General features: G+C 39.1%; 1 protein-coding gene across 2 annotated transcripts in view; it reads right to left on the bottom strand.

Moving 5' to 3' along the window:
• Positions 1-23743, bottom strand: part of tfpia (tissue factor pathway inhibitor a) — a 41560-nt gene extending 17817 nt beyond the window's left edge. For both annotated transcript variants that reach the window (XM_040148839.1, XM_040148838.1), the window contains exon 1: positions 23630-23743. In XM_040148839.1, coding sequence (XP_040004773.1) covers positions 23630-23717 — 88 coding nt within the window. In that variant the 5' untranslated portion in view covers positions 23718-23743. The remainder of the gene's footprint in view (positions 1-23629) is intronic.
• Positions 23744-24290: the final 547 nt, after the last annotated feature.

Here is a 24290-nt window from a genome sequence, read left to right as displayed (position 1 = left end):
CTTGATGTTGTTACACGATCTCCCATTTCAAGTTCTACTTTTTTTACGTTTTTGTCATTTATGTTATCACCCAACATAGCCACCAATATATCCACCAATACCTATACACAGTATATGCATTAACCTAAATCAATCAATCCAATCAATCTAAATTCAATACCCCATAATGACAATGCAAAAACAAAACTTTAGAAAGGTTTTCAAATTTATTAAAAAGGGAAAACTGAAATATCACATTGACATATTCAGAGGAGCTCCAGAGATCCTGTGTGGAGATGGGAGAAACTTCAAGAAGTACAGCCATCACTACAACACACCACAGATCTGGGGTTTACTGAAGAGTTGCCAGACAGAAGCCTCCCCTCAGTGAAAATTTGCAAAAAAGCTCCTAAAGGATTAAAACCAAGACTGAATTGTTTCACCTCAATTCTAAGTGTCAGAATTTATGTCATTTTATTATTCTGAATTGAATTTTAATTGCTTGTCCTTTTGGAAGTTCCTGCCATCTCCACACCGGATCCCTGGAGCTCAACCAGAGTGACCATCAGCTTCTTGGTTACCTCTCTTACCAAGGCCCATCTCCCGCAATTGCTCACTTTGGCCGGGCATCCAGCTCTCCTGGTTGTTCCAATCTTCTTTCATTTAGGAATTATAGATGCCACTGTGCTCTTGGGAATCTTCAATTCAGCAGTAATTTTTTGTAGCCTTACCAAGATCTATGCTTCGACACAACCCTGTCTGTGAGCTCTGCAGGCAGTGCCTCCAACCTCATGGGTTCGTTTTTGCTCCTATATGCATTGTCAGCTGTGAGACCTTATATAGAAAGGTGTGTGCCTTTCCAAAACATGTTCGATCAATTGAACTGACACCAGGTGGACTCCAGTCAAGGTGTAGAAGCATCTAAAAGATGATCAAGAGAAATGGGAGGCACCTGAGCTGAATTTCAAGCGTCATAGAAAAGGGTCTGAATACTTATGTCCATGTGATGTTTCATTTTTTCCTTTTTATTTCCTTTTTTCCATCCTTTTTCATTAGGGTTCTTTAGCATAAGGCTGCAAAATAACCTGATGTGAAAAGGTGAAGGGGTCTGAATGTTTTCTGAATGCACTGTTTAATCATCATCCACTTCTTTTTTTTTTTGTGTGATTGGAAAGCATGGAAAACATTAAATTCTCTTCCTTGTGAGGTATGAAGTTCCATCAAAATGGGAACCACCCAGCCTTTTCCTATCAGCACAGCAGTCAACAAACAGTCCCTCCGCCAGACAAGGTAATGAGGGCAGCAGCTCACTACCCTCCTCCTTCACTCGTTCAATTCTCACTTATAACCAGGCATTGGGGACACAAATGAAATACTCCCAATCTCGATCTTTCCACCCGACCTGTGGTATTGCTATTGCATGTGGGAGGTGGCGTGAGGGCAGCGGGGCTTCCCTGCAGAGCCTTGTGGTCTTTTTAATTTACTATACATTCTTCTTGTTGTGGCTGATAATCAGTAGCAGATTGGCTCATCTAGCAGGGGAGATATTACACATACATTGCCAGTATGTGGCAGACAAATCTGAGCCTTGTGCATATGTAACCTCAGTGGGCCCTCTTCCCGTTTAATACATCCACTGTCACACCTGTACAAATACTTGAATCAACACAGTCAACACGTGTATATATATAGTAATGGATTGAAGAAATTCTGTACAGACTGAAATTTGCCCATTTTTCATCCCTCTTTTTTCAACATTCTGTAATTACTGTTTGAAGCTTTTTCACTGTGAGACTTTAGAACAATATAGAACATTATTCCTGATACGTTTTTTTTTCAGGCCTTCACTGTAACCTGAGCATCAGATGAGAGCGGAAAGCCATTTTACTCTGGCCCCTACACTGAGAAAGGGTTATTGTATTTCATAATAGAAAGACTATTGAAGTTACTTGAAGCTGAAAATAACTTGAATCATCTTTTATTTGCAGTTATGAGGTGAATTAGTTTCCAACAAGCACTAGCCCAGTCTGTAGAAGCAGCATAATAAACACGTTCAAACACGTTCCATATCAAAAATATATATATATATATATATATATACACATATATATATAGGTCTGAGAATATATATATATATATGTGTGTGTGTATATATATGTATATGTATATATATATAGATGTATATGTATATATATGTAAATATATGTATATATATTGGCTATTCATTCAGCCAACAGCAGAAATTTACTTGTAATGCTGATAACAATAACATTACATTCTAAAAATGTAGATAAAAACAAACTTTTAATTCCAGGCTTTTTGACTAGTTTGATTAGTTCCTTATAGCTCTATATCCCTCACTACTACACACCTGCTCATTGCTGAGCATCACTGAACAAACTTTACAGGCTACCATGGCTACAACAGAATCATTCCTTTTGGAGAAAAAGAAAAAGTAAAGCTGTGGTGCAGACTGGTCTTTGTGAAAGTTCAATAAGATAGTATTTGGCTGCCCAAGGAAGGAGAGGAAAACAGGTTCTTCCTATTGATTTCTGCTCCTCTTGTCTGAGACAGAGCAAAGTACAATAAGCAGTGTATGTTTTCCAATCATTCATGTCCAATATTCAGACAGAGTCGTTGTGAGGCAGTCCAAAAGAAATATAACAAGAAAATGTTAAGAGCCGAGTTAAAACATTTTCTCTGCAAGGAAACAAAATATGGTCTTTGAAAAACACAGGCACATGCAGACATACACCCATATAGACAAATGCATTCATACACAAAGTAAATATTTAATGCAGCTTGGGATATATGTTTACCATACTGTACAGTTGGCCCAAAACACTTTATTACAACTGAATTGTGCATTCATATATAGCCATCCCATTAACCATAGTACAGCACATAGGCACCAATTACGCGGGCAATCACAAGCTCCGGGGCAATTGGGCAATTGTGAGCACCCATGGGTGAATCACACTGTGAAGAGTAGCATTGCCCAGTGAAAGAAAATAGGGGAGAGAGGGGAACGTCAGACGTTTTAACTTCAAACATGTCCATTCCTATATGCACTTTCTTGATGTCGTCCACCTTCCCCTGCAGGTTTTGACCACACAGCCGTTTCACACAGTAATATTAAGCATGTCACTTTGCATCAGCTTGTGAACTGTGTGACTTTACCAGCAGCACACCCTGTCCATTAACAACCAGACCTTTTAAAAATTGGATCAGGTTTACTTTAACGTAACGCAGACACAGGTAGGAGCTGTAAAGACCTGTAAAGACTTGCACCGCCAGTCAGTCAACATCCGTGGTGGGTGAGCCCATAATGGCAGCTGTGTTAGAGTGTTAGAGTGAGATAGATTGTTTGTTTGTTTTTGCACAAAATTTGATTTGGTAGTGTAATTATTTATTGTTACACAGTAATGAGCAGTTAGCAGAGACAACTTGGCCTTTAATTGGGACAGACTTATGTTAGACACAGGCCTTTACTTCTCATTCTCAGTCAAAACTTCCTCCATGTTTACCTGTTGTCTTGATACATTCAGTGTAATGTCCATTTCCACGGTGCTAATTAGCTAAATTCAAGTCAGGCATTCCACTTTATCCCCCAATGATGTTAAGCTAACATAAATAAAACTCAACACTTCCTTGATAATTTTCATATTAAAAGTCTTGCAACCTTGCCTTTATAGGCAGGCTTTCAATGTGAAAAACCATCAGTGTGTTGACTTTTGTAATATTAGCTTAAGATCGATCGGGAGTATGGCAAGGAAGAAATGACTGGGGTTAAAAAATAATGGAGTGAAAACATAATTTCTTTTAAAAAGAGAAACTGAGTAGCACAGTGGTGAGTATAACATGACTGTTGGAATTAGTGCTGAAGAAATGCACGTTATAATAACGTTACCATGTGAGATAATGTAGTAGATAATTTCAATGCTTTTTGTACCCAGCTTTGATTAGAGACCGGCCTTTATTTGTTCATGCTGGGCACAAACAAACTGGCAATTATTTGATCAAAATGTTCTACTGCTAATACAAAGGGATTAAATATTAAAACAGAGGGAATGAACAGCATGAGTGGTTATTTAGTTTTATTGCTTTTGTTGGTCCCTGCTTTTGTTGGTCTTGCAGGCTGATAATAATTAATCATGCATCATGATGTTTGCAGACTAGAAATTAATTATTGAAGCATACTGGATTAAAAAATAAATAAAATAAAAGAGAGAGAGTGATTTGCACATCCTTTGTGACATCCCTTAATGCAAACAACCTTTACGAGGAATCCAAAAATACACCGAAAGTTCCAGATCTGTCATCAAGAATCCTTCAAGTTGTTGAACAGAAACTCAATAAGTATAGTCTACTCACTCAATGCATTAGCAAAACCCTTGGAAGCCAACCAACAAATCAGCTCCTCGAAATATGAATTATGCTGAATATTGAAGCACATTTTAGACGCGTCAAATTTCCTTTGGCAGCTGGTCTGCTGACAGGCTGAGCTTAGCCAAGATTTTCACACACACACACATACACTCACACAAACTCACAAAAAACACACACACACACACACACACACACACACACACACACACACACACACACACACACACACACACACACACACACACGCACACGCACACTAATTCACATTTGGATAAAGGTCTGATTTGCTCAAGAATGTGCCCTATGCCAAGCACCCCTGTAATTCCCAAAATGGGCAACTTGAGTTGTTTTGAGGCCCAGTCGCAGCTTGTTCAGTGTACCAGAAGATTATCCTGTATCTTCATTTCTAGGTCTCCTAGCAAAAGGAACTTAAGCACCCATTGTGCAGCAGCCACAGAGATGCCAACAAGAAAAAAAGCTCGTAAAAGCCAAAGAGCACACACTGCCATCAGGATGACAGTAATGTATGACATACTAAAAAGCAGTTGGAGAAAGTGATGCGGACCAGGACAGAAACAGAGAAAAAAAAACGGAGTGATGTCAGTGTCTTGAGAACCCCGGTGGTTTTGTCATCTGCAATTTAAACTATATGAGAGACAATAGTGTCCATAATTACTTAAGGATGTCCCTTTCAACATCTTTCCTATGCTCTGTCATTGGGTAAGAAATGGTAGAAAAAGTAAAGCGTATGTATAAAAACATTTGCTCACTAAGCTCAATAATTCTAAAAAATAACCACCTTCAGAGTAGTACCAATAGGAAAAATAAGAAATGAATGACAAGAGTACATTCTGATGTGTACTCATTATTAAAGTTCAAAACATCACTTTTATGATCTAATTCCGTAATTCACAGATGCTTCCCTACAGTGCTGAGGTATTTATTGTGTCTGATTATGTGCTAATATAAAGCAGCATGATTACAGCAATTATGAAAATGGTGGAACAGAAATCATGGGGTTTGAATAGCTTGGAGGGGGATTTTATTTTCTATCTCTCCTAAAAATTAAAGTTGAGATAGTGTCATTCCTAAACCAAAAGACGAGTACAGCATGTCTTTAGAATATTTTGCAAATTTATAAAAAATAAAACACCAAAATCTCTCATTTACAAAAGTATTCAGACCCTTTAGTATGGCACTCCAAATTGTGGGGTGGTACATCGTGTTGGGTTTAATTATCCTTAAGATGTGTCTAGAACTTCATTGGAGTCCACCTATGGCAAACTTAATTGACTGGCCATAGTTTAGAAATGCAGAAACCTTTGTTTGTAAGGTCCCACAATTTACACTGCACGTCAGGACAAAACCAAGCCATGCAGTCCAAGGAACTCGGGAGCACAGTGGCCTCAATAATTGTGAAATGGAAGAAGTTTGGAACCACCAGGACTCTTCCTATAGTTGGCCGCCCGGCCAAACTGAGTAACCGGGCAAGAAGGGCCTTGGTCAGGGACCAAGAACCAAATGCTCGCTATAACAGAGCCTCAGAAGTCCTCTGCAGCACTCCATCAATCAGGCCTTTATGGTAGAGTGGACTGATAGAAGCCACTTTGAGTGAAAGGAATGGGACAGCCTGCTAGGAGTTTACCAAAACGCATGGAAAGGACTCTGAGAGCATGAGGAAAAGGTGAGTCAAAAACTGAATCCTTTGAAAAGAACTCCAAACACTATCACCTAGATAATAGCATCCCTAAGGTGAAGCAGGGTGGTGGCAGCATCATGCTGTGGGTGACCTTCTCAGCAGCAGGGAAAGGGAGACTGGTCAGAAATGAGAGAAGGATGAATGCAGCCATATAGAGGGAGGCGTATGAAGACAACCTGCTCCAGAGTGGACACGTCCTGAGACTGGGGTGATGGTCCACCTTTCAGCACAACAATGACCTGAAGCATACCGCCAAGAAAACATTCGGGTGGCTTCAGGACAAGTCTCTGACTGAGTGGCCCGGCCAAAGCCCAGACTTAAACCCCATAGCACATCTGTGGAAAGACCTGAAGATGTCAGTTCACAGATGCTTCACATCCACTCTGATGGAGATTGGGAGGATCTGCCAGGAAGAATGGGATAAACTGCCCAGATTCAGGTGTGCAAAGCTTGTAGAGACTCATCCAAGAAGAATCGAAAGCTGTAATCACTGCCACAGGGGCTTCTAAGGGTTTTAAAAAAATTGCATAATTTTTTAAATACATGTTATCACTTTGTCATTATGGGTTATGCAGTGTAGATTGATTGACAAAGATGACAATTTCATCCATTTACAATTAAACTGACAACACAATAAAGTGTGTGAAGAGTGAAGGGGTCTGAATACTTTCTGAAGCCATTATATACAGTATATATATATATATTTATATAGATAGATACAGTATAAATGTACACACACACACACAACACAACTTACAATAAATTCCTATGTATATCAGGGCTTGATAGAATTACAATATTCAGTTATGATGTCATTGAAATCAGAAAAACAACTGAAGTGAACATTGATTCAAAAACACTCTACGGTGAATTCAGTTATCACTGTGTGCAATACATATACTGTCCATTAATAATCAAGTGAGTCACTGCTGTTGGAACACTCATTTCTTTAGTGACTTACTTTGCTAAATGGTTAATGAAACTGAGAGTATAAATTCCATTAAATAAGAGTGATGTTGGATTGCAACACTTGGTCAGGGCAATAAGCGTGTGCTTTGGTGAAGAAACCAAAAGGTGCCTCGATTCCAGTGTAGATAAACCTACAATGTAATGTAAGAAAGGCTGTCAGTGTTTATCAGAGCCATGCCCTGACGCCAGTGGACAAAGGACTGAGGGTGAGTCACTGCGTATCCCGAGGTTTTATAGCTAAACTCTGAGCAAATAAGGCTACCCTTAATAAATTGTATTTATTTGTGTGTTTCTGTGTGTGTGTGTTTGTGTGTGTCTGTACACATTTTAAAACATGTATTTTATTTTATTTTTTCAAAGGTTTCAAGGTTGCCATATATTTCAAGGGGCATAGAAGAGGCTCCAAATAAATTAATGTATTGGCCTTAAGAAGACAATTTTTTTGGTTTATTTTTTTTCCACAAATAAGTTTGAAAAAGTGGGGTTGTATTTAATTCAAATACTAGACATATAATGTACAATAATTGGCCAAAACAGTATATTTTCTCTTTTAATGGAGCAAGTGCAAATTTCTTGTGCTGCAGAATGTGCCTATTGCTTTAAAAGAGTGTTGCATTATGGGTTTATTTATAGCCTTAACATCGCTAGGCTGACTGGTGGACCAATACATTTGCAAGATATTAAGGGTGGTGTACACAGCCCACATTGTCTTGCTCCTCAGCTTTTTTTGTACCTATATGTATTCTTATTTGTGTAATTACTTGTTTAGCTAGCTTGTTTATTTATTGATTTATTTTTTATTGATTTATTTACTGAATACCAATATGTCTTAAAGTCACATTAATGCCATCTCCTTGTCAGGCACCCTATGTGGTTTCTAGACCACACAGTTAAGAAACACCATTACCAGTGTTATGTTCTTGGCATACGGTAGACCTAGTGGACATCAGATGCAGAAACAGAATAAATTTTTTTATGGAAATACAATGTCAAATTATGCCAAAAGCTCATCTTTGTTAGTAACAACTTATATATCTCAACTAAGTTAACAAAGAAAACTGGAGCTGTTGTGTTGAGTCAGACTGGTGAGAATGGTGGCTCAATGTGGCACAATGTTTACTCTTCTACTTTTAAAAAAGTGTTAGCATATTGTGAAACATAATGGGTTCATTTTAGACTTTATGACAAGAAGCTCTGTCAAACTGCATTAAAAAAAAGAAGAGCAGCGCTCGTTTCACAACACTAAAGTCAAGTGTCAATATAGATGCTTAATGTGCATGACCCCAAGGCTACTAGTAGCGAGACAAGGAGTTGATCAGCTCAATAATAGTGAATCTAACAAAGGGGGGGGGGGGCAGGAAAGAAACAGTGACAGTGACCGCACAGATCATTTCAGATGCAGTTCATTAAAGCAGTAGACTTTGGCCTTTGCGCAGCTACAGCGTGATGAACTCGTCCCTGCAGCAATCTTTCAAACACGGGAGAGCACTTCCCAAAGCACTTTCTCCATCAGATCAAAGGAGTCCCACTGAAACACGCACACGTTTGTGCCTCCAGTAGGAATCTATTGCCATTGCTACAAGCTCTGAGAGCTCTCATTGTATGGTTGGGAAACAACCTGGGGGCTACCCTGAGGCCTGAGAGAGTAGTGAATGTACTCATGTTCGGGCAGCAACAGGCCTGGTCCTGTATAGCTCAGCACATAGAGCATGACACAAACTCTGCCAGGATTGGTTGTTTGATGGTTGGTGGGGTAAAAAAGTCACAGTCACATAAAAGATCATGCACTATCTTGTACCTCAAGTTTACCCTATAAAACTCTGTGCAAGCCATTACTGTGTGTGTTTTATCTGGTGCTGCTAAAAAAAATGCAACTGCGCTTTCTACTTTGCTCTTACAAGTAGCACTGCAGGGAATCCTTCTTAACTATTTAAAAGGCTTGTGAGACCCATGCATTTTTAATCAGAGCCTGCAATGATGCAATGAGTAAGTTAATTGTCGTTCCAGAACTCAATAGCTTTTGTGGAGTTGTCCACACCAAGCCAGACTTAACATACATGTCAGCTTGCCTTTTCCACCCACAATCACTGAGGGGTTTTTTTGGGGGGTTTTTTGACGTTGCTGTTTTCTTTTGTTTTCTTTTTGTTTTTGTTTTGCTCTTTCAAACAGGAGACAATGGACAGATACACACACAAAAATCTAACTTTCTGTGTGGCTTTTCATGGCTTCAACTCTATTCCCTCTATCTAGCAGCTGCTATTTTAAATAGCTGTTTTTATCAATCTGACTGACTTCTCTCCAATGTCAGCTCAGTGGTGGAAATCTCCACTCCCTCCCCTCAGCAATGGCATTATATTTTTCCTGGCAGTATCTAAGCTGAGCCCCTACCTGTTTCGATAACAAAACAATAGTGGGAACCAGAAATCCCTCTCGCTCCAGTGTTTCCCCTAAATCCGCGCTCTGACATTTGCAACGTCCGAGAGCTGCCGAACCGAAGAATCCCACTCAATGCCGATTAGAGTCTGTCTCAGCTGGTTCTCAGCCAATCAATTGGATAAAGTGTGTTTCTGGACTGCATTCTATTCGGCGTGTGTGTGTGTGTGTGTGATTGTCTGAACCGCAGGTTGGTGACAGATATCCTCAAACTGCTTATGACTTTGCAGCAAATCAAGCATGTATCTGTAGGAGCAAAAATGGCCCTTTAATTTGACAGGAGATGGCAGCTTCTCAGTCCAGAAGGAGCATATGGAAAACAATGATGTGGACATATGATGAAATGATGTGAGTTTGCCATAAGCTGCACAGGCCTGTAGGGGAGAAAGTACCAAGGCACCATCTGCCAAGCTTAGGAAGCACCAATTACAAAACACTCAGTGAATTATTCATCGTATCTCTTGCAATAACAACCAAATGATTCACAAGAAATGGAGTTGTTCAAACCAGAATTAGAAAAAAGTTCAAATATGAAAAAAGCAAAGGCTTTCACTACAAGCATATTGGAATATTATAATGTCATACGATTATAATGTCTGTAACTGCTTGAAGTGAAACAAGGGCTCTGAACAACTTTAAGAAAATTCTTTTATTACATAAAATCATAATTCTAACCTCTACAGACAATGGAAAGTAACAATTTTTTAAAAGATTGATTAAGGCTTGAGGCGTGAGTTTCAGGCTCCACAGCTGAAAACTTGTATCTAATAATATTGAAATGTGTATGGAATTTCAGTGCCAGAAATTGTCCACTGTGTCTTTTTGTTCTAAAAAGTAAATCTACATGTTGAGGTTAATAATAATTAATGACATATTTAGCAATATAGGCCAGTTGTATGTATTATGACCATACTGGTACCTCAAAAGCCAGACTGACACAAAAGAGTGAAAACACAGAACAGGAGAAAAACAGAAGATAGAAAAGCCAAAGTAGGATTCAGTGTCTGGCCAGCGGGGATAGATATTTAAGGGGGACGTAATTTTTTAACAACTATTTCAAACACACAGACAATAAAATCTATGAGAGGTTCTATAATGTATTACTGTTGTTTTCTCACAATGTCTATGAAGCTTCTCAGTGATGTCTGCTTGTGAACATGTATCCTGCTTAGGTTTAATTTCCCTGTTCATTGCTTCTCTCAGATCTTTAAGCATGTAAGGCTTAATTCACACTAACCTCCTTATAAATTTAAATAGCTGGGCGTATATCATCTAAACCAGCAATGTGCAGAAAATCTGACGCACTGATTTCCTGCATGTAATTACATCATGAAAAGGGAGGAAATATGAACTGGCATCTGTCCAATCACACCATTAGTCTAACACCTAGCCTCCCGAAACTGGGGGATCAGCCAAGCTTAAAGCATTGCAGGTGGTCCACCTCCATGTATTGTGGTATCATTCAGCCATCAGAAGCTACGAGACAGGTCTTGCCTCCTTGATACTCTCCAAAAGATCAGGGATTAGATGCAACCCAGAGGGCTTCTTGGCCAAGATCTGTATGTTGCCTAAACCAGGCAGCACATAGTGCAAAGATTATAAAAAAAAAACAAAAAAAATCGCTATGTGGCAACCGGCCACTTAGCAGTTTTTTTTATGTAAATAAATGTGAACTGTTGCTTATTATTTTCATTTCCGGTGAAGTTATTAGAGCATTTTAGATGTTGAACTCTAATAAACAGAAAAGGACTGTCTTTAAATGCAAAAGTGTTACCTCAATACTCACAAAGTAAAAGTCTGATTCTGACATTATTTAATGTCCCCTTGGGGAAACTTGTAATGGGCCTAATTTAACTTTAGATAAGCTCTAATTAGAATAAGCACAATAAATAAGTATATCAACCTACAGAGACATGCACCCGCACACTGTGCAATCTCATTACCAATCCACTCATCCCGAACAGTCTCAATTGCCATTGAAGACATAATGCACAGCCCGAGGCCAACAGGACATTACCTTTTGATCTAATGTAGCACTAACTTCCATAGGTATATATAAATGTTTATAGTGGTTTAGCCTCAACTGCTGAAATGGTAATGTTTTACTAGAAGGCAAAGCTAAGCACAGAGCCTGGATGATGCCTCCTTTAATTTCTGATGCTGTGCCAGACAAACAGTTTGAGATTTTAGTTGCACTTATTATGATGACAATATTAAGCTTTCATCAACTGTGTGATTAATTACTAGCATGAATTTCTGCTTAACATCAAAAAGTAGGGCTGTAGTCTCCCGGTCAACTGGTTGACTGGTTGGTCGATATGCTACGATATATGACCAATAAGAACCAAATTCTTATTGGTCGGACATTCACCAGTGTTACTTTCATAAGGAGAAAAGCACTACATCCGTAGCTTTCCAGGATTAATCTATTATTTACTGGGGTGGCGAGAGGGACAACTACTTGTGAAAATGGGGGGTTGTTGAAGGACAATGTAGGATGCGCTGTCAACTTTCGTATTTAACACTTTGAGTGTATATTCCTCCATATTTCTTGTGCTGGGATCACCAGCTGATTTAGTTATATTTTCAGAATCCATATCAACATGGGCAGGTGCACGCTGGGTGGCTCTGAATCTGCAGTTATCATTTCAGTATAAAATAATTAGATTAAAATGATTTAAGACACTACAAATACTAGCTTTTTATGTTTCTTTATAATTCATTTAGGCTAATAAAGCTACCAGGTAGCGTGCACTCAGGGCCCACGTTAGTTAATCTAGAGATAACATGAGGATTTTTATTTTATTTCCGCAACCAATCGATTGGTTGAAAAGTAGGTACAATTTCAGTCAACAAAGATGTTCTTTGGTGGACTACAGCTCTAAAAAGAACTGTGAATTAAATCAAATTTTCAACTCTTCACACTCGCCTTCAGAATCTACCCTCTGCCACTCATATTCATATTATAATATATTCATATTAACTATAGAAGGTTTGAAATACAACAAAGATAACATGCATATCCATGGGAAGATGCTATATTGGTGTAACTGTTATTTAATTTCTGCTGAAAAATCTGATTGTTTTCTTCAGGGTTTTATTTTATCATCAGAATTTGTTTACAACATGAATTTTAAAACATCCATATTACAGTCTTTGCAATAATGTGATACTGTGTTATGTCACTGCAATATGAATTCAATAAGAATTCAATATGAGCCTGTTCCCCGTCTCTACTATCACACCATTGCTATATGTGTGAGCAGTGTTATAGAGTATGCTCTTTGCCACAAGGCAACATTATTCGCAGTCAGAATATCAGAACAAAGCGACACATTAGCAAGTCAATAATTCCCAGAGGTTTGGACCACACCACAGGTTTTTGAACAACAACAACAGCCACTGAGAGTGTCACCCACATGAAAATAAAAACCTTTTGTATTGCACATCACAATCACTAGGCAGGCTGGAAAAAAATCTGCTACTCTTACCAGTCTGAGTAGCCAAGCTGGAACTCTATTTTCCTAAAAGCATCTTCAATACCCCACCTACAATGAAGCAGTCTGGGTTTGCTCAGGGCCCTGTAGCCGCGTTAGTTAATCTAGAGAGTTATTAGTTAGTTAGTTAACCCCCCCCAAGGGAAAAATTAACAGGTCGTTGGAATTGATAGGTTTATATTTGCTATCCAAATTTAAACATAAATACTGAAATTCAAGTACCCAATAAACAATCTGATACGTTCGAGACACTTCTAGGGGATCATACCATTTCCACACACACACACACACACACACACACACACAGTTTCCACAGTCAGCTGTAAGAACGGTTAGGGGGGCTGCTCGGCTTTAGCCTTGCAGCACATTATCACTGCAGGTAGCAACAAAAGAGTGGGTAAGTATCTAGCACAGGGGAGTAACACAAGTTTCGGGGGCTCTCAAAAAGCTGGTAAATAGCCATTATCATTTCTAATACTACAATAAATGGTAGAAGAAATTGGAATTCAAGTCTAATTCAAGTCAGTGTCTTGTCATTTTAAATGTACAGATGTGTAAAGTTCAGCCCTGCTGTCAATAATGCCTGGAACATGACTGATCGGGACTTGTGCTGGGTGTTTATATTTATCGTGGCTCATGGGCTGCTGTCAGGTGTTGTTTTTTGTGCCCAGGGGTAATCATTGTGCTTGCAGTTGGTGTCTGATCATCGGGGGGGAGCACCTCCCGCCAGTGCATTCAGTTCAACAGCCTCTCTCTCATCTCATCAACACCCTCCCATAGCAGTTTTTCCGTGCAGTGACGCAAATGGTCCTATCTGCCACCCCCCACCCAACCCCAAGTAAAGAGAGCCACCCAAAAGCCACAATGTATTTTGAACCCTGGAAGATGTCATTTGTCACTGAATCGACCTTCAAGCACTCTACAGACTGCAGCTACGAATGTTTATGTCTTAGACTCTCCTCGTTTGATGTGAATCTGATTACACATCTGAATCAATGGGACAGACAGAAAGCGAGAGCAAGAGGCTCATTCCCCATCTGTGCAAATGTCATCCTCGACCGATTGTACTGTAGATGCACTCTAGATTAGATGAGAGAATCGATACAGCGGTCCTTTTCTGCAGAGCGGGTTATCATTCAAACAATACAAATGTGAAAAAGGGGAATGCTTCTTTTATTGGAATTTGGTGAGTGTCACTAAGACTGAAAGTTTAGTTTGAACGCATGATATCCTGTGAAGGATTAACCCTGCTGCTGATGGGATCACAACTGAGCAGCTAATGTTTACACATGTAATACACTGAAAGTTCAGATGAGATTAGACTTTGTTTTTGTTCTGTCTTCACTGAGTCCAAATCAGTAGCATCTATTTCTGTCCTCTCTGACATGGTCACTGTGATCCTGTCATTATTGTAGACTTCTCAACAGAAAATATAAGCAGAATCCACTGTAGCATGTCTGTAAATTCCAGTTATTTTAAGACTGGAACTAATAACCATTTGTTGATTTAGTGTTTAAACAAGACCGTGTGTTCAGAGAAAATGAAAAGCAAATTTTAGAGGTAGCACAATTGCACATGACGTCAAAGGAGAGACGTGATTAGATTAGAAAGGGGATCAATAGTCATTAGGATTCATCGTCTGGTAACCATGAATGTCTGTACCAATTTTCTTGTCAATTCATCCTGTAGATGTTGAGATATTTCACAAGATAAGTAAAATTTCTGACTTGCTGGAGGCACTATAAAAGTCAGGGGATCCCCAAAGTTAGAGGGATTCATCCTCTGAGTACCACTAATGTCTATACAAAATTTCATGGCAATCCATCCAATAGTTCCAAGAGTCATGCCACTAGTATGGCTAAAAAAAGCAAACACAATTTTATAACTGTTATTTAGGTATTTTTCATGAATGGTGCATTACCAGTCTATTCAGTTTCAAGTGAGAGGAGAGCAAAAAATCTTTGTATGATAGATGTGAGGTGCTACATTTATAGAGGCACAAACAGACCCTTGTGTAGAATGGACAGTAGACAGAATTACACAATAGGGGATCTAAGAAACGGTGTGTTCAGATACAAATTTATATTGTTATTTGGGATATTGAAATAAAGTTGTAGTTTATCGTCCTATATTATCTGATATTCAACTCACTTAGAAACCCAGATAAGCCCATATCCTGCTGTTTGTCTGAACACATATTCAGAAATTTAAATAAGCATTTACAAATGCCATTATTCCAATAATAAAATATTGCTTTTACTACTATGCTTCCATTCTATCAGTCAGAGAGTTTAAACTACATATTCTATTTGATAGGTGAGCCACATAGTTTAATACATGTAATTTTAGGCTGAACTGCAACAGAGGGGACATCCTTGAAATGTAAAGGTCTATGACTGACTGACATAGACCATAGTCAGTTACACAATTGATCGGCTGGCCAAATGTTGGAGTTTCCAAATTGACCATTGCTGTTTCAAGATAAACTTTCACAAATACTTTCCATTACATCATCTGGGGGTCCTTTACAGGCTGTGTTGGCAATTTAGCACCTCTGTCACTAGATTTACCAACTTTTCATACCCCTTTAAAGACAGTTTTTTTTCACAAAAATGCCTAGTGACAAATCCAGCAAATTTTTGAACAAACCATAACTTTCCATAGAAAACAGTTGCCAGCATTGCCCTGCAATGGCGAAGTCGGGCTTTCCCTCTGCAGGCACACCTCTCTATGTGTCTCATTTAATTGACTGCACAGCAACTGACACAGACGGGAATCGGCTTCTAACTTTCTCTCTGAGTAAGGATTTTTCAAGTAAATGTAGCCGAAATCACAGCACAGCCGTTGTATTTAACTTATGTGTATGGGGATTTTGTCAGACGACGTTGCAGTTATAAAATCAGGATTTCAGCAATGTATAGCAGCAGCTTGGAAATGGCTTGGAAGTGACTGCTGGTTAACATGTAGTCTAAATGGGTCATGTTTCAGTCACTATTTCATACTTGTTCCATTATCTGATAACAGAAATAGAAAAACATGTAAATGAGATTAAATAAAATAATACAACTAGAGTGGCACTCAGTAGAGCACATACCTTTGCCAAGGCCAGATGTATGCAGACATACATGCCACATGTATGTCTTGCTCTTAGAAAAATAAAAGGAAAAAGGAAGTGGTCTGATAACATGAATGATTTATTTGTCATAAAACATAATCTGTGTGTAATGCAGATTCAGCATTTTCTTCTACCAGATCTGGATTATTATCTTGATCTGCACCAAACTGTACAAACTCATAGATCTCAACACCATAAATATGTTGGATTCCACCAAATTTGGTGCATATCGGTTTAATTCTTTTTGCATAATCCTGCTGACAGACAAACAAACAAACATACAGAAATGGGTGAATACATAACCTCATGTTGGAGGTAATAACACAAGTAATTCAACACCATTATACAGTTGCTTCAGAAAATATTCAGACCCCTTCATGTTGTACATTTAATTTAATGAAGAAAACTCTGTAGACTAATGTGATAAAATTGGGGCAAGGCATAAATCAGAGGGAGAGTATAAAACCATTTCTAAATCTATTAACCTATTATTGGTCTCAATAATTGTGAAATGGAAGAAGTTTGGAACCACCAGGACTCTTCCTAGAGTCGGCCGCCCGGCCAAACTGAGTAACCAGGCAAGAAGGGCCTTGGTCAGGGACCAAGAATCAAACGCTTGTTATAACAGAGCTTCATAAGTCCTCTGCAGAGATGGGAACATCTGCTGAAAGGACGACCATCTCAGCAGCACTCCATCAATCAGGCCTTTATGGTGGGGTGGATAGATAGAAGCCACTTTGGGTTAAAGGCATGTGACAGCCTGCGGAAACCTGAGGAAAAAGAATCTCTGATCTGATGAGACAAAAATTGAATCCTTTGAACAGAGCTCCAAACACTATGTCTGGTTAAGACCAGGCGCTGCTCATCACCTGGCTAACAGCATCCCTAAGGTGATAAACTTGCAAAAAATTCTAAAAACACATTTTCATTTTGTTATTATAGGTTATTGAGTGATGGTTGATGTGAAAACAATTGCAGTTTTATCCATTGAAATTTGATCACCAACACAATAAAGTATGAAAAAAAGTGATAGGGTCTGAATAATTTCGGAAGTCACTGTATATCTTAAACAATATTTCCATTTATTTACATTTACATTTTAGGCATCTGCACATCGCTCATTTCCAGTGTGACTCACAAATTACTGTTATCTCCTACAAGTTCAGTGTCCTATAAGATACATCACTTCCTAACCCTAACCCACCCCACCCCACCCCCACTCTTGCTTAAATTAACCCCCTTACAGTCATCGTCACTACGACTCATACAGGAAACACTGCTATAGCCTTATCCATCTGCAGATGGCCAGTTGCAAAAACTTTCCAGGCTCGGAAAAGATACCACTATCTTTTCAAACAAACCAAAGGGAGTGAGTCATGAAGGCATGAACACAACAGAACCACATCCCTAATTAGTATCCTTGACAGTGTCGTTCACCCTCTGTGTAAAATGTAAAATATTTGTCCAATTCTGTGTCAACATTTAAGAGATTAACATTTCCTGTAAACTACAGAGAGACACTAATAATGTATCACCAGCTGCTGTCCCCACACTGCCCGTCTAGTGTTTTTTTTCTCAGACCAATCTGGAATATTAAGACAACTGCATCGTCCTTTTAGCTCTTTTATGTCACACAGAAACCAAGAGATACCAGTGTGAACAGGAAAGAGACAGGAGTTGTCTATTAAGTGTGTCTCTAAGCTAAGAGTGTTTTTCTTCGGACACCATTATCATAACATTTAATTCACTATAGTTATACTGTAGATGCTAAGCATGGGTAGTGTAGCCAGGGACTAGCCAGATTTGTTTGTCTGCCCTGATCTGCCTGCCTGTGTACCGTCCTTTTCCCAAGTAAAGACTTGGATTTTTGTGGAACCCTGAACTGTGTCCTGAGTCGTTCGTTTGAGTCTCTTGCATTGTGGTTACCAGTGTCTCATTCTTCTCCTGATTCTTCTTCTTCTTCTTATTATTATTATTATTATTATTATTATTATTATATTAAATAAATCATTCAAACAATAAAATGTCGAAATTTGGAAATTGGGAAAAATGTCCCTCAAAGTCCCCCAAGGCAGTTTTTGATTAGCCAACAGTCAGAAACCCAAAGATATTCAGTTTCCAATGATACAAAACACAGGACAGCAGCAAATCCTCACGCTGGAGAAGCTGGAACCAGAGAATGTTTGTCATTTTCCCTTGTTAAATGAATTAAATGATTAAACGACTGTCTAAATTGTTGCTGATTAAATATGTGCTGATAGACTGACTGATTAAGCCACTTATTGTTTCGGCCCTAATGTATAATCACTTTACGCTTACAACTTATTATTTGACCTGGCACCTGTCGTTGATGCAGCCAAATTATGACGATTCACAGGTGGCCAACATTTCAATTTACTGTTCACTTTAGAGAAACCTAAGAATTGTTTTTATTAGTAATCAATTAGTGAACAGGAAAGGATCTTTGGAGACATTGGACGAGTCTCGTCAAAAACATGCAATGTGTAGCTTTCAATTTTAAACTACAGCTCAATTCTCTAAAACCCCCAAAATGTAAATACAGAAGACATGACGTGTTCAGTGCTAGCTACCAGTGGAAGCCACTTAGCAGCATGAAAATGCTGAATGTTTCTATCTGACATTAGAACAACAGACAAAGAACAACTGTTGGTTGTTCTGAAGCCATATGATTCCAGCCGTAACATTGCATCCTAAAGGTAATATTTATCCATTTGGTCTGGTATATCTCTGTGAGCTGATTGCCCGTGGGCTGAGCTATCTTCTCCTGCTAGTGACCAAATAAGATGGCACAGAGATTTCTGGGTTGTCGGATTTGAAAACAAGTCTGCTCTCAAGCTATCCTAACTGAGGGGGAAAAAAAAACCCAAACAGGCTAATTTAACTGTATTCTCAGATTAGTGGGGAAATGCCCAAGGACACAGTATCTTCTCAATAAAAATAGACTCCAGAAAGTATCCTTTGCCAATTTCTACAGGTGACAGTGCACAGGATACACAAATTAATCTGAGGCTGTCGCTCAGCACATTCGTCATCTCCCCAGCTGAGTCAATGTCAGGTGGAAAGGCATTTTCTCTCACACATATCCGCACCATATTGCAATGCAGTCAGCCTTTTCTTCTGGAAATAGGATAATAATAATTGAAAGTTTTGATGCTCGGAACCAATTTCCCTGGAGGAAAAGTCTTTTGTTTGACAATCTGTGTTCTACATAGGATAAATCAAATGTGTGTTGTGCTACTGTTCATTGTTTACTGTTCATTGTTCAGAAAATCGCTTGGAGTTAATGCACCAGACATTGTATCTCCCCGGTACTCTTTTCTTTGTCTCATTACTCCCACTCATGCCCGAAAAATTACACTAATCCAGTGCCCTAACCTAATATTCTTGTCATGCTATACACCAGGGTGTCTTTTATTTTATATTCTGCAGCAGATGAATCAGCAAGAACCTTTGAACTCTACAGCTTGTTCCTATTGTTGTTTAAGATGAACAAAAATCACTAATTGTCTCCAATCAACTACATTACATTATGCAAGTATCTTAATGAGTTCACGATCCCCACTCAGCTGTGGAGCATCTTTATCCATTTGTGTATTTATATGCAGTATTGGTACACATATTATATATTAAATAAGCAGGAATATACACCATGTACACACTAATTTATTGAAACTGTCAGAGAAAAAGACAGAGACAACACACACGATTACTAGAAAAACCAGTGTACTAGCTGGAGGCTTCACCTTGAGCAGAATTCAACCCTTTACCTGTGAGAAGTACAGTAACCTACAGTGATGCTGTGTTGGGAGCTAGCTGGGAATGTCAAAACTAGGCCTCATGGGATTCAATCAAGTCAGTTTTTCCATTTCAGATCTATGTAACCTTTTAAGATTTTTGGTGACGTACAAGGCAGCAGTGATCAGGAAGCCTAAAATTTCTTTGTCACGGCAAAGAATACATATCTCCTGCTGTTATTATAACCTACACCGCTCATTTCCACTACTGACTATTATTATTTAATTCAGGCAGCCTACTTAAAGCACCACAAAAACAGAAACACAAACGCAGATGTGCTGGGACCATTTAGTGTATGAGGGAAATAAGGTTGTCTGTATGCTACATCTTAGGCTTTCAGAAATGAAATGCCGAGCTGTTTTTAAGTCTTTTGGATCAAGTCCAAGTCAAGTATCAAGTATACACAGAACAATATTTCCATTTACATTTTAAGCATCTGCACATCGCTCATTTCCAGTGTGACTTACAAATTACTGTTATCTTCTACAAGTTCAGTGTCCTATGAGACACATCACTTCCTGAAACTCCCCCTTTAAACAAACCCCCTTACGATTATCGTTACTACGACTCATACAGGAAACACTGCTATAGCCTTATCCATCTGCAGATGGCCAGTTGAACTCTGCTGCAAAAACTTTTTGCTCGGAAAAGATACCACTTGGCTTTCGCATGTCCAATCTCAAGTCTTAATGGGCAAGGTCCAAGTCAAGTCTCAAGTCTGAACCCGGTCTCCTAACCATGATCTTCATATACAACGAAACAGCAACAGACAACACACTTTCTATTAACATAATGAGGGTATTTTGTCAATGTATGTTGACATATCTGGCAAGTCGCAAATACGTTGATACTGAACATATCAGTAAAATCACAGATGCCATATTTGTTTTTCTAACAGTTCATGAAGTTCGAAAAATGTGGTCTTTGAATGGATTTTGTGTCAATGCAAGGAAAAGTGATCCACGGTTTAGTCCACACTGACTGCTGTTGTACTGACTGTGTGAAGAGTTTTGAAAAAGTGAACTTGCAATTGCACAAAACTGGAATTCAGTTAAGTTGACTAACCATGAATCACATTACAACTCACCTAATGAAATTGATAGTATTAATTCAGGTAACATCAAATTTTAAAACAGCCTGCTCATCCATATTTTTAGTTTGAAACAATTTAATAATTTGTACACTGTTATTAATTAGATATTCTGAATATCGCTTTTATGTTATGAATTATTTATAATAGGTTTGGCAGCGCTCCTGCAGTCAAAACTTCTCACTGTACGGCATTTTTGATATCCATAGGACAAGTCAAGTCTCCTTACCTTTATTTTCTCATGTCTCAAAGGTGTCAAAGTGTCTAAGTCTTCATTATTGCAACTAAATTCCTATTCAAGTCCAAGTCTGAAGTCTGAAGTTTTCATTAAAGTGAAAGGCTTTGGATGGATTTGTAGACCAATAGTCAGTCATAAAAACAACAACTTGAAAATAATTAAATGTGTGACAAAAAGTCAGAATGTGTAAAAAGTATTAATTAAAACTGGAGGAAACAAACAAGACTCAACAAATACCATGCACCAAAGACAAACCAAACCACCAAATGCTGGACTCAAATAGAAAGAGAGAGTGGGTGCATGCAAGTGCAAACAGAGAACAGACAGACAGTTGTGAATTGCATCATTCAGAGAAATTTTCATGCAGTTTTTTCATTAATTGCATGATAATGCTGGAGTGGATCCCAGAAAGAGCTGCAGTGAAACTGTTTCAAGGTGAGATTCATGTTGAGACGAAACAGACATTTTCTTGTTAAAAAAACACGACCTGCATACTGGTATGTCCAGAAAACATTAGGTAAGACCTAATTAAGGCAGAGAAGTGTCTATACTTTCCAGTTAAGCGTGGATCCATCTAATGGTAAAACGGTTTTTAGTGACAGATTGGGTCAGTGCTTTTCTGAAGTCTACCCCTTATTGCGAACGCTAATTAAGATGGCATGTGCCACAGTTTCCTCTCTCGCTATGCCCGGAGGCTCCCTAATAAAAGGACTACTTCAAACAGCAAGTGAGCATCTAATTAAATTTCTCCACAAATTAATGAGACGCAATGTTTACGCCTCCGCGAGACGATTAGTGAACCTACCAGGACCATGCGCCAATGGTACTGATGTTAAGTTTCAAAGAGCCTCAGTGGCTTCCTTATTGTTTTACCTCTCATGAGCACCTAAATGATACGCAAATAGTAAAAACTAATGTTCTGTAATCCAAGTAGCCCAAACTGCCTCTCTTTATTTACCTCTGGCTTCTATTCTCTAATCTCTGATGGATGAAAAATACATCTGCGATATAGTAATATGTTTTAGTAATAGTGCCTGGAGGCTCAATTTTTGTTTGGAATATTTAAGCACTGTTTCGTCCTTATGTGCTTTAAGGTCAAAACGCTAAACGTGTATTGTTTGCAAATGTTAACCATCAATAATTGTCAGCTGATGGCTTGTGGGAAATTGGTGCCTTTTAGAAAGATGTTAAATGCTTGTTTAAGGAAAGAGTAGGAAAATATTCAATCCTTTAATGAATATAGCTCAAATATTTTGAAATTCAAATATGTTCATGTAGAAAACAGTGTGTTCTGCTATGTAATTACAACACAATAGCATTACACAGCACCGTGTAATATTTACCATTATTTCAAGGTGCAGTAAAAGTGCAAAACCATTCATTTTGCCGTTTCAATAATTATTTGTGAAATGATTCTGGAGACAACAACGTGTCGCATTTTGTCTCCATGAGATGATTTTCAGGTGTCATGTCCGCTTATAGACTGTAGGTGATTCTCCTTCCATACTGGGAAAGGAGGCACAAAACCGGCGGTAGAAATAACAGAAGACACTGACACGACAGGCATACAGTGGCCGTTGTGGTTCACACCAAACCCCTCCTCTGCCTTCAGCCAAAATCTGACCTAACACTCTTAGAGTGACCTTTCTGTACTTTCCTCTTAACCGCACGGTTAGGTTTCTGCTCCACTTGGCACCAGACCTGCCTCTTCTCAGACCTTTGTAGGTTGTTGGGGTATGTGACACCCAATCCCATGAGCGTCACTCCCACCGGCAGGCTGTTGTTGCAACATGGCGGGACCGGAGGAGGTGTCGGGCGGTTCACGTTTGGTTCGTGGCCGGTATGAGAACCGCTGTCGATCTGGACTTTGGCCCTGACTGACGCCACATCTCTGACAGGGACTTACAAAGGCCTCCAACACAACTAAACACACTAAATAATGCATCCACTGTGGTGTTGATACGGAGCAGGACTTCAGTAACAGCAGTGGTTATGGGAACATGTTATTAGTTTGTGAGATGTTGCACATAATCATCAGTTCTTCAGACAACCAGTGTGTTATGTTACCAGTTTGACGAGCGGCTCTGAATGATTCCGTTTGAAAAGGCGTTTAAACGTTAACCTCAAAAGACAAGTAACCCGGCAAAAACAGCGAAAATGAACCGAATATCAGAGCGATGATAACGTGTACTCATTGGTAACACGCTAGATGAAACGTTCAAACAGGAATAGAGTGAAGTGAGGACGTATAATAGCGTGAATAAAGTTTGAACTCCGTTCCATTTTACGCACGAGTTTCAGGAGGAAAACTTTGCCCCCGTGCCGTCGCAAAAGAGATCAGACGGACTGTGAACTCAGGTAAAACAACAAAGTGCACATAAACGCCTTTTCTCCATCATCTTACCTTGCCTCTCTCTTCTGCTGGACCCAAAAGGGGCGACACAGGCGAGCGAAACGGCGCACAGAATCCAACACTTGTTCGCCAGAGCCATGGTACTGAACGCAGGACGGGTCCGCGCCGAATGTAAAGTTTCGGGGGAAACGAGATCAAGTTGAAGGGCTGAAGTTGCGCGTCCGCGTGTGGGTGCGTACTTCCGTCTGATAACATTGTGCGGTCTGCAGGCACTATGAAATCCCTAATTATTTCCTGACTGGACGCTTCAGCGTAAGGAAATACAAAAAATTCCGTTGAGTCTTAACGTTTGCTGTGGAATTAAATGAAAACCAATCAGATTTTATAATATATTATTTTATTTATATTATTTTTATACTATTTTATATAATGTTACCTTATCACTATTGCCAAATAAGGAATAGGACCTAAAAGCTCTAATAATATTAACAACAATAATAATAACAATAATATTAATAACAGGACTGTGGACGAAAACTTGATTGTTTAGCAGGCGCACAAGCTCTCTCCCCGCCTCTCGGTCGGGAGCCGGTGAACTGTGGCAAGCAGGCCCCAGGTTGCATCTTTTCAACACTAGAATCCGCAGCAATTTATCTCACAGCGCTGAGAAAGTTTCATCCGAAGCCCATTACCCAGACTCTGCTGTCTGTTT

The sequence above is a fragment of the Xiphias gladius genome, chromosome 16, assembly GCF_016859285.1.
Source record: "Xiphias gladius isolate SHS-SW01 ecotype Sanya breed wild chromosome 16, ASM1685928v1, whole genome shotgun sequence".
NCBI lineage: Eukaryota > Metazoa > Chordata > Actinopteri > Istiophoriformes > Xiphiidae > Xiphias > Xiphias gladius.
This window is presented reverse-complemented; position numbering and strand designations above follow the sequence as displayed.